Source organism: Phocoena sinus, chromosome 2 (genome assembly GCF_008692025.1).
Source record: "Phocoena sinus isolate mPhoSin1 chromosome 2, mPhoSin1.pri, whole genome shotgun sequence".
In the NCBI taxonomy this organism is placed as follows: Eukaryota; Metazoa; Chordata; class Mammalia; order Artiodactyla; family Phocoenidae; genus Phocoena; species Phocoena sinus.
In genome coordinates this window covers 178,236,352-178,247,775 of record NC_045764.1, presented here as the reverse complement: position 1 = coordinate 178,247,775, position 11,424 = coordinate 178,236,352, and the positions used below count along the sequence as shown (strand labels likewise).

The 11,424-nt window shown below is 65.4% G+C and overlaps 1 gene segment (V, D, J or C); it reads left to right on the top strand.

Annotated features, from left to right (window-relative positions):
- The first annotated feature begins 305 nt into the window (after positions 1 to 305).
- Positions 306 to 7,703, top strand: LOC116748810. The segment is given in 5 exon segments: positions 306 to 481; positions 6,006 to 6,299; positions 6,632 to 6,676; positions 6,812 to 7,141; positions 7,226 to 7,703. Coding segments are annotated over 2 exon segments (600 nt in total).
- Positions 7,704 to 11,424: the final 3,721 nt, after the last annotated feature.

Below are 11,424 nucleotides of genomic sequence, written 5' to 3'. Positions count from 1 at the left end.
CTCCAGGGTCAGGAGAGGTGCCCACCAGGGTAGGGACACCCAGAGGGCTCAAGCGAGGGACCCGGTACCCGGGCTGCGGTGGGCAAACCAGGCATAATCCCTGCAGAAGGTGGAAAGCCGTGACAGCTGGGGTGTGCACTCTGTCCCCTGGGTCCAAGGGCACCACTCACCACACCCCACACACCCACAAGAGACACCCCGGCTGCATCTGGACTCCCCCAGGCCCTCTGAGACAGAAACCACCCAGAAGAAAAGGGAACTTCAGGAAGCAAGTCGTGCCACACGGTTTCAATCCACTTCTTAATATTTGCAGGCTTGTGGGCAAGGAGTTCACACTTCCAGGAACTGGTTACCAGTCCTAGTAAACAGGGCTACAGACACAGAGCACAGCCCTGAAGAGCCACATGTGCCTGGGGCCAGAGCAGGGAGGGGGCGTGGAGCCCTGGGCTGCAGGGGAGCGAGGCCAGCACCCCAAGCCTTGGTGAGTGGGGTCTGAGAGGACCAGGGCAGGCAGTGGAATGCAGCCACGGAGGGAAGACTGGCCTCGGGGACCCACACAGCGGCGGGAGCAGCCCAGCGGGCACGGGGAAGGCGGGTTGCCCAGGGCTCACGTGCTGCCCAGGGCAGGGACTAGGGAGCCCAGGCAGGGGCGTGTCCACAACAACAGGGCTGGAAACCCAGGGGCGGCAGAGCTCGGTGGGGCTGCTTGGCCTTCAAGGACCATGATGGGCTGGGGGACGGGAGCCTCAGGGCTTCGCTCAGCCAGATGTGCTGCAGGCACAGGGCTGGGCTGGGGCTGAGGACGAGGTCAGGATGGACAGGTGGGTCTGAGCGAGGACAGAGGGAGGATCCTGGCTAGCACAGGGGAAGGAAAGGCCCCCCCCATGGCAGGGGGCTGAGGGTCCGGTCCAGGACAGTGGGGCCGGCTTGAGTCCCAGGACAGTGGCAGGCGGGGTGGCGGTGGGCTCTGGGCTGGGGCCGGGGCCCAGGACAGCGGGAGCGGCGGGAGCACAGCAGGCAGGGCTGGCCTGGGCTCCTGTGTGCCCCGAGCTGGCCGCACAGGGGAGGGGCTGAGCACGCAGCTGAACAGGCTACACAAGGGGCGGGGGGAGCCAGGGCCTGAGGGCCGGGAGCAAGGCCTGGGGGGCCGGGAGTGGGGAGGCAGAGGGCAGGTGACCCGGCAACTGGAGGGAGAAGCGACCAGAGCAGGATGCCGGGATGGTGGGAGAAAGAGGGTGAAGCTCGGAAGGCCAGGAGCTCCTCTGAGAGGGGCCCACGGTGCGACAGGGGCTCTGCCAGGGGAGAGGGGTCGGAGACAGGGTGGGCACCTAGCGACTCCAGGGAACAGAGCTCAGCCCCGGGAACGAAAGGAGGCAGGACGGAAGCTGCACTAGGGTGAGGGCTCGGGGGTGGGCCAGAGGGGCAGGGGTGCTGAGGGCCAGAGCTCCAGGGACAAGTGGCAGGGAGGCAGCAGGTGAGCAGGGGGCTGGGAGGGCAGGGGGCTGCCTGGGAGATTTGGGGGAGCAGGTAGAGCTAGTGTAGGTGAACCTGGGCCTGGGAGGGCAGGGGGCTGCCTGGGAGCTTTAGTGGAGCAGGTAGAGCTAGTATAGGTGAACCTAGGCCTGGGAGGGCAGGGGGCTTCCTGGGAGCTTTGAGGGAGAAGGTAGAGCTAGTGTAGGTAAACCTGGGCCTGGGAGGGCAGGGGGCTGCCTGGGAGCTTTGGGGGAGAAGGTAGAGCTAGTGTAGGTGAACCTGGGGCAGGGAGGGCAGGGGGCTGCATGGGAGCTTTGGGGGAGCAGGTAGAGCTAGTGTAGGTGAACCTGGGCCTGGGAGGGCAGGGGGCTGCCTGGGAGCGTTGGGGGAGCAGGTAGAGCTAGTGTAGCTGAGCCTGGGGCTGGGAGGGCAGGGGGCTGCCTGTGAGTTTTTGGGGAGCAGGTATAGCTAGTGTAGCTGAGTCTGGGGCTAGGAGGGCAGGGGGCCGCCTGGGAACTTTGGGGGAGCAGGTAGATCTAGTCTAGGTGAGCCTGGGACTGGGAGGGCAGGGCCCTGCCTGGGAGCTTTGGGGGAGCAGGTAGAGCTAGTGTATATGAGCCTGGGACTGGGAGGACAGGGGGCTGCCTGGGAGCTTTCGGGGAGCAGGTAAAGCTTGTGCAGGTGAGCCTGGGGCTGGGAGGGCTGGGGGCTCCCTGGGAACGTTGGAGGAGCAGGTAGAGCTTGTGCGGGTGAGCTTGGGGCTGGGAGCGCAGGGAGCTGCCTGGGCGCTTTGGGGGAGCAGGTAGAGCTTGTGCAGGTGAGTCGGCCTGGGAGGACAGGGGGCTGCCGGGGAGCTTTGGGGGAGCAGGTAGAACTAGTGTAGGTGAACCTGGGCCTGGGAGGGCAGGAGGCTGCATGGGAGCTTTGGGGGAGCAGGTAGAACTAGTGTAGGTGAACCTGGGCCTGGGAGGGCAGGGGGCTGCCTGGGAGTTTTGGGGAAGCAGGTCGAGGTAGTGTAGGTGAACCTGGGGCTGGAGGACAGGGCCCCAGGGGCTGCCTCAGGGGTTCTGGGGAGCAGGTAGAGCTTCTGCAGGTGAGCACAGGGCTGGGAGTGTAGGGGGCTTCCCAGGAGCCTTGGCGGAGCAGGTAGCGCTAATGCAGGTGAGCCTGGGTCTGGGAGAGCAGGGGGCTGCCCATGAGTTTTGGGGGAGCAGGGAGAGCTTCTGCAGGTGAGCCCGCATCCGGGATGGCAGGGGGCTGCCTGGGAGTTTTGGGGGAGCACGTAGAGCTAGTGTAGGTGAGCCTGGGGCTGGAAAGGCAGGGGGCTGCCTGGGAGCTTTTGGGGAGCAGGTATCGCTACTGTAGCTGAGCCTGGGGTTGGGAGGACAGGGGCCTGCCTGAGAGCTTTGGGGGAGCAGGTAGAGCTATTGTAGCTGAGCCTCGGGCTGAGCGGGAAGGGGCCTGCCTGGGAGCTTTGGGGGAGCAGGTAGAGCTAGTGCAGGTGAGCCTGGGGCTGGGAGGACGGGGGCTGCCCTGGAACTTTTGGGGAGCAGGTAGAGCTTCTGCACGTGAGCACAGGGCTGGGACGGTTAGGGGGCTTCCTGGTAGCATTGGGAGAGCAGTTAGAGCTAATGCATGTGAGCATGGGGCTGGGAGGGCAGGGGGCTGCCCTGGAGCTTTGGGGGAGCAGGTAGAGCTATTGTAGCTGAGCCTCGGGCTGAGAGGGAAGGGGCCTGCCTGGGAGCTTTGGGGGAGCATGTAGAGCTAGTGTAGGTGAGCCTGGGGCTGGAAGGGCAGGGGGCTGCCTGGGAGCTTTTGGGGAGCAGGTAGAGCTAGTGTAGGTGAGCCTCGGGCTGAGAGGGAAGGGGCCTGCCTGGGAGCTTTGGGGGAGCACGTAGAGCTAGTGTAGGTGAGCCTGGGGCTGGGAGGGCAGGGCGCTGCCTTAGAGCTTTGGAGGAGCAGGTAGAGCTAGTGTAGGTGAGCCTGGGGCTGGGAGGGCAGGGGGCTGCCTGGGAGCTTTCGGGGAGCAGGGAGAACTAATGTAGATGAACCTGGGCGTGGGAGGACAGGGGGCTGCCTGGGAGCTTTGGGGGAGCACGTAGAGCTATTGTAGCTGAGCCTCGGGCTGGGAGGGCAGGGGCCTGCCTGGGAGCTTTGGGGGAGCACGTAGAGCTAGTGTAGGTGAGCCTGGGGCTGGAAGGGCAGGGGGCTGCCGGGGAGCTTTGGAGGAGCAGGTAGAGCTAGTGTAGGTGAGCCTGGGGCTGGGAGGGCAGGGCGCTGCCTTAGAGCTTTGGAGGAGCAGGTAGAGCTAGTGTAGGTGAGCCTGGGCCTGGGAGGACAGGGGGCTGCCTTAGAGCTTTGGAGGAGCAGGTAGAGCTAGTGTAGGTGAACCTGGGGCTGGGAGGGCAGGGCGCTGCCTTAGAGCTTTGGAGGAGCAGGTAGAGCTAGTGTAGGTGAGCCTGGGCCTGGGAGGGCAGGGGGCTGCCGGGGAGCTTTGGGGGAGCAGGTAGAACTAGTGTAGGTGAACCTGGGCCTGGGAGGGCAGGGGGCTGCCTGGGAGCTTTGGGGGAGCACGTAGAGCTAGTGTAGCTGAGCCTGGGGCTGGAAGGGCAGGGGGCTGCCTGAGAGCTTTGGGGGAGCAGGTAGAGCTATTGTAGCTGAGCCTCGGGCTGAGAGGGAAGGGGCCTGCCTGGGAGCTTTGGGGGAGCACGTAGAGCTAGTGTAGGTGAGCCTGGGGCTGGAAGGACGGGGGGCTGCCGGGGAGCATGTGGGAGCAGGTAGAGCTAGTGTAGGTGAGCCTGGGGCTGGGAGGGCAGGGGGCTGCCTGGGAGCTTTGGGGGAGCACGTAGAGCTAGTGTAGGTGAGCCTGGGGCTGGAAGGACGGGGGGCTTCCGGGGAGCATGTGGGAGCAGGTAGAGCTAGTGTAGGTGAGCCTGGGGCTGGGAGGGAAGGGGGCTGCCCTGGAGCTTTGGGGTAGCAGGTACGCCTTGTGCAGGTGAAAAGGAGCCTGGGAGGGGTTGGGACTGCCCTGGGAGCTTTGGGGAGCAGGGAGAGCTTGTGCAGGTGAGCAGGGGTTTGGGAGGACAGGGACCTGCCCAGGACCTCAGCAGACCAGGTACTGGGGTGAGCAGGTGAGTAGGCAAGTGTCATAGGGTGCAGGGACCGTTGGTGCTGTGGGCCCAGCGCTCCAGGGACAGTAGGCAGTCTGACGCCAGCTGAGCAGATGACATGAGGATACAGCATCCCTGAGCTGAGCCCAGAGACCTGAGCCTAGGGGGCTGGGAGGGCAGGACGCAGGGCAGCTGGCAGTGGGGGCAGAGCAGGGAGTCCTACAGGAGAGCGGGCTGGGGGCCCCCCTGGGGTGTGCGGAGGGCCCAGGGCAGGAGAGAAGGGGCACAAGGGCAGGGACGACTCAGGCCTGAGATGGTGAACCGGAGCGCAGATGGGCAGAGGCTAGACACTCGATGGACAGGAAGCCCGCGCTCAGCTGAGGGGCCAGGATGAGGGGTGGAGGCAGGTGAGGGAGCATCTAGATGAGGGGAACCTGAGTGCCCTGAGAAAGGAGAGCAGCCTTTCCGCTGGAGCTCAGGGGGCTGGTAAGGCCGGGCGCAAGGGGCTACTCCAAGAACTCAGGGGAGCAGGCGGGGTTGTGCAGGGCAGCAGGGGGCTGCGAGGGCAGGGGCTGCCCCAGGTGCGCCAGAGTTAGAGGAAGAAAGGCAGAGGAAAAGGGAGCCCTGATCTGCTGGGAGGGGCTTTGTGGATGGCAAGGCCAGGTGGAGAGGGAACCTGGGAGTGCAGGTCTCTGGGGCTGAAGGGGCATGGGCGACCCTGAGGGGACCCAATGGGCCGCAGTTCTTGAATCCAGGGTCCCAACCCTGTTCCAGGAGACTGTAGGAGCTGGGACAGGAGGGGTGAATGTGCAGAAGCGAGGTGGGGTTGACAGGTCAGTGGACCTGGCAGAGGAGAAACGAGGGGCTCTTTGGGGGCTCAGACGGGTCTGCATACCTGGGCTGCACAGAGCAGGGTCAGAGGGGATAGGTCCAGCCGGGGAATGGGGCTTGGGGTGCTAGCACCCTGCAGGCGGAGAAGGCCAGGGGCAGTGCAAGGCTCCCGGGATGCCAATGGGCAGAGCTGATCCAGAACACAGGGGCCCTGGGTGGCAAAGAGCAGGCCAGGACAAGGGGACAGGAGCAGAGCAGGGCAGTGGGCTCAGGGAGCAGTAGCCACTGGTCAGGGCTCAGACCGAGGGCCTGATCAGGCCAGACACCCACAGGAGGGTAGGGGCCCCGGGGATCTGTTAGACCCTGGGCTCAGTGGTCACCCAGCACTGGCCCCCAGCTGTGCCTGGAGCCCACAGCTGCAGACGCAGGGACCTGGGGTGGGAGACAGCCATGCTGGGCCGCTGGTCTTCAGACTCTCTGGAAGCACATAGTCTCTGGGCTCAACGGTGCCCCAGGCCTGCACGCCTGATGCCCTGCCCGGACCCTCGCAGGGGTGAGGCCCTGGCAGTCACACGGCCTCCTCTCTCACAGCTTCTGCCACGGCCCCGGAAGTCTACGCTCTGCCTCGCAGCTGTGGGGACACACCTAGTGACACAGTGGTCGTGGGCTGCCTGGTCTCGCGCTACTTCTCTGAGCCAGTGACCGTGACCTGGAACTCAGGCGCCCAATCCAGCAACGTGCATACCTTCCCATCCGTCCGAGGGTCCTCGGGGCTGTACTCTCTCAGCAGCATTGTGACCGTGCCTGCCAGCATCTCGTCCGGCAAGACCTTCACCTGCAACATAGCCCACCCGGCCAGCAGCACCACGGTGGACAAGCGCATCGGTGAGAGGACGGGCCACAGGGAGGGTGCCCACTACGAGACAGGCCCAGGGTCAGCCCTCCCACCTGAACGGACCGCACACCAGGGATGGTGAATCCCGCCCAGGGTGTCACGGGAGGCCTGTCTCTCTCCCTCACCTGAAGGCCTCCCAGTCTCAGGGAGGGGGTCCTCTGGGCATTTCCACCAGGTCCAGGGTAGGCACAGGCTGGACGCCTCCCCCAGCCCCTGGGGCCACAGAGGTGGGCACAGGTCTCACCTGCCAAAACCTGTCCCTGCCCTAAGCCCAGCCCCAGTCTATCCCCAACCCCAGTAACCTCCAGTCTGTTCTCTGCAGAAATCAACGGCCCAAACCCCTGTTCCAGGTGTCCCAAATGTCCACGTAAGTCAGCCGGCCTCACCCTCCACCCCTTGGAGGTGGACCTTGACCAGCTGTGGCACTGGGGGGGAGGGATGGATGGGTGCCCAAGAGGAGGTCCACCCAGGGGCTGACCCCCCACCATGTCTCCCCGACCAGTCCCTGAGCTCCCAGGAGGACCGTCCGTCTTCATCTTCCCCCCGAAACCCAGGGACATCCTCACAATGTCCCGAAAACCGGAAGTCTCCTGCATGGTGGTGGATGTGAGCAAGGAGGACTCCGATGTCCAGTTCTCCTGGTATGTGGACGATGTAGAGGTGCGCACGGCCAAGACGAAGCCAAGGGAGCAGCAGTTCAACAGCACCTACCGTGTGGTCAGCGCCCTGCCCATCCAGCACCAGGACTGGCTGAAGGGAAAGGAGTTCAAGTGCAAGGTCAACAACAAAGGCCTCCCGGCCCCCATCGTGAGGACCATCTCCAAGGCCAAAGGTGGGTCAGGTGGACGGGCGCAGGAGGGTCCCTGGGGGCCAAGAGCAGTGACCATCGTGCTAACAGCCATACCTCTCCCCACAGGGCAGCCCCGGGAGCCGCAGGTGTACATACTGGCCCCATCACAGGAAGAGCTGGCCAAGAGCTCAGTCAGCGTCAGCATAACCTGCATGGTCATCGACTTCTACCCGGGCGACATCGACGTGGAGTGGCAGAGAAACGGGAATCCGGAGCCACAGGGCAACTATGGCACGACCCCACCCCAGCTGGATGCCGACGGGTCCTTCTTCCTGTACAGCAAGCTCAGGGTGGACAAGAAGAGCTGGCAGCGGGGAGACACCTACACGTGTGTGGTTTTGCACGAGGCTCTACGCAATCACAACGCACAGAAGTCCATCACCCAGTCTTCGGGTAAATGAGCCGCACGGCAGTGCTGCCCCAGCGAGCCCTTCCGCCCCGTGGGCTCTCAGGGTCCAGCGAGGACGCCTGAGCCCCAGCCCTGTGTACATTCCTCCCGGGCGCCATGAAATAAAGCACCCAGCGCCGCCCTGGGACCCCGCAATGCTGTCATGGTTCTTTCCGAGCAGAGCCCTGGGGCACGCCGGGCCTGCATGGGGCAGGGGCGGACCCAGCTCTGGCTCACAGTTTGTCACCACCAGTGCGGGAGAGCTGACCCCCTTCAGGGCCGGACCCAGAGTGTGCGGGTCTGCGCAGGCCGCTTGGGGGCTGCCCGAGGCCGGGGAGGGCCTCTCCCGGAGGGGACAGCTGCTCCGGCCGCCCTCCACCCGGCAGCTGCTGGGGCTGGAGTGTGTGCCCGGAATGGGAGAAGCCCACCAGAGACCCTCAGGAGAATGAGTACCCACTTCTTCCCACCCCTGTTCCAGCCCAAGCAGTGGGACACTGGCCGTCCTCGTCCCTACATTCCTGTCCCCGGCTCCAGAGTCCGCGTGCCGGCTCTCTGCCCTCACGGGGGCCACACGCGACCCAGGGTTGGGGGACGGCCCTGCTGCACTGTCGGGCACAGGATATCAGGACCCCCCCTCAGGCCAGGTGGCTCTGCCCTGCTTGTCCCTGCCAGGGGCAGGCCTGTGCACTCGTGGGGACACTCATCCCTGTGCCCACAAGGGGCAGAGGCAAGCAGCCCTGAGTGCCCAGGGAGGGACCCTCCATACGCACCCATGGACACTGAGCCCAGAGCCATTGAAAACAAGCCCCCCACTGAGCCACACCAGCCGGCACACCACCGCCTTCATCCACATGCACTCACCTGCCCACGTACACACGTGTGCAGTGCACCCTCCACAACACCCACACGCGTGCACACACGCGGGCCTTGCACACGGGCCCTCCCACAGGGCAGCCGCACAGACGCACACCCGACCACAGAGCTGGGTCTCACGAGCCCTCACCGTAGACCCCAGGCTGGTCCCCACCCTCCAGCTCCCATGGGACAGAGACCAGCACTGTGCTGCCCCTTCCCTGGGCCCACAGCCCACGTGCTCTGCTGACACTCCCGCCCTCCGGGTCTGGCCCCCAGCGGGAGAGGCGGCCAGGGCCTGAGCCACTGTCCTGCGGGGGGTCCAGGCACCCTCCCCGCAAGCGCCCCAGCTCAGCGCACAGCACAGGGGAGGGAGCAGGACCCACTGGCCAGGCCGAGACGGGGGCCCAGGCTGGAGGAATGGGGGGCTGGGGCCGGTGCTCAGCGGCTGTCCTCAGGTGCCTCTGGCCCGGCCCACCCGGGGCATCCCGCCACCACCGCGCCACACTGGGAGCCGCGCGGCGAGGCCCCACGAGCCCAGCCCCGCCCCCGGGGGCAGGCACAGCACTGACCCCGCCCTCCCTCTGCAGACCTGCTGCTAGAGGAGGAGGCCTGTGCTGACGCCCAAGACGGGGAGCTGGACGGGCTGTGGACGACCATCTCCATCTTCATCACCCTCTTCCTGCTCAGCGTGTGCTACAGCGCCACCGTGACGCTCTTCAAGGTGGGCGGGCCGGCCCCGCGGCGCCCTCGCTGTCCCCACTGTGTCTCCTCCTGGCCCCCGGCCCCTCACTGTCCCTCAAGTCCCCTCACTGTCCCCTCACAGACCCTCACTGTCCTTCACTATCCCTCACTGTCCCTCACTGTCCCTCACTGTCCCCTCACTGTCCCTCATGGTCCGTCACGGTCCCTCACTGTCCGTCACTATCCCTCACGGTCCCTCACTGTCCCTCACGGTCCCTCACTGTTCCCCCCCAGTCCCTCACTGTCCCTCATGGGCCCTCACTGTCCCTCACTGTCCCTCACTGTCCCCTCACTGTCCCTCACTGTCCATCACTGTCCCTCACTGTCGCCTCACTGTCCCTCCCTGTCCCTCACTCTCCCACACTGTCCCCATCATGGCCTCCTGTCCCCCCAGAACTCCTCGCTGTCTGTCGGCCCGGGGAATGGGGACAGGGCGGGGGGCGGCCCAGGTGGTTTCTAGCCTGCGCTCACCCTAGCCGCCCCTCAGGTGAAGTGGATCTTCTCGTCGGTGGTGGAGCTGAAGCGGACGATTGTCCCCGACTACAGGAACATGGTCGGACAGGGTGCCTAGCGCTCACTACGGGCTGCGTCCTGGGCTGCCCCTGACCTATAGGACCACGTCTATCCCCCTGTGCTGCTCAGCCTGCGCCAGGCCTCTCCTCCGCCCGCTGACCTCGCCAGCCTCTGAGCACCCTCACCTGCACCCCCGGCCTCTGGCCTCGTGGCCACCACAACCTGCCCCCACCCCACTCACAGACCCGAGGGGACCGCAGGTGATGCCCAACCTGAGCTGATGTCCCCGCAGGACACCTCCGGGACCCCAGGGACCACCGGGAACGCCCGGGTCAGCGTGGGGGTCCCCGTCGAACAGGAGGAGGCCGGCGTCCAGGCCTCTGCACAGGGCCTGGCCCCTGCATCTTGTCCCGGCCGGGCTCCAGACGCAGGGTCCCCGGGAGGAGGGCCTGTGCCAGATGCTGGAGGGGAGCCGCCCGCCTCTGCCAGCAGGAGAGCTTCTGCAGGTGCCGCTAACAGTCCCTCAGGTCACCTCCACCGAGGACGCTGCTCAGAACAGGGCCTGGGCCCGAGGCCGCTGCAGGAGCCCCAGCGCGGGAGGCGACGAGGTCCAGCCAGACCGGCCTCCGGGGGAGCACGCTGTTGACCTGGTGCCCCGCGGGCTGAGCTGGAGGGGCTCCCGGAAAAGAGGGCAGAAGGCATGCCAGCCCATCCTGCAGCCAAAGGCCTGAGGCACGTACAGCAGGAGCTCCGCCTGCACCGGGGTGGGGGTGAGAGACGCGACCCGCGTAGGGCCAGCCTCGGACGCCGGGCCCCCGCCTCAGGGCCCGGTACCAACTCTCCGGTCTCTGCGGAAAAGCGCAGTCAGCATGCGCATGTGGTGGAGCTGCTCCCGGACTGGAAAGAAGGGCCACGTGATCGCAGCTCGGGAGGCTTTTCTCCTTCCTGAACGTGGGGCCCACTGATGCTCTTCGCTGTGTCTTCATTTTCTTAATGACAATAAAGCGTTCTTTACAATCGCCTAGCTCGCTGAGAAGTCTCCCTAGGTTAACACGCCGCCTACCCTCGTGAAATCCACAGCCAGTCTCCCCCATGCCACCACCCAAGCTGGGGTTCCCACCTGGCCCGTGGGTGCAGGGGCGAGCCAGGGGCCTGGGGGAGCCACGGGGAAGTCGCACGTGTTGGGTGTGTCTGCACAGGAGGCTGTAACAGACACCACAGGGGGCCTTTGACAACAGACATCACTGTCTGACACCCTGGAGGCTGGAATCCCAGATCCTGGAGGTGCAGGGCTGGCTTCTCCCAAGGCCTGACTCCGTGCCGTGTAGACGCCGTCTTCTCCGTGTCCTCACGTGGTCGTCCCTCTGTGCGTCTCTCCGTCCTAATGTCCTCCTCTTTTAAGGACGCCAGTCAGACTGGATTAGGACCCACCCTAGAGACCCCAGTTTACATCACCACATCTTTACAGACCCCATCTCCAAATACAGTTACATTCTGAGGTCCTGGGGGTCCGGTCCTCAAAGCTGGAATTTGGGGACACAATTCAGCCCAAAACAGCCGAGCTGGGTGCGAGAAAGGAGGACCGGGGGGACGCCAGGCCAGGAGGGGCAGTGGTGGGGAGGGGCTGCCAAAGGGGAGCAGAGCCAGACCTGGCTCACCGCTCAGGACAGACGGCAGTGAGAAGGACCGCAGGAGGGGAGGGGGTCGGGTGGCACTGAGCTCAGCTGGCTGCACAGAGGTGACCAGTGTGTCACAGGAGAAGCAGGAG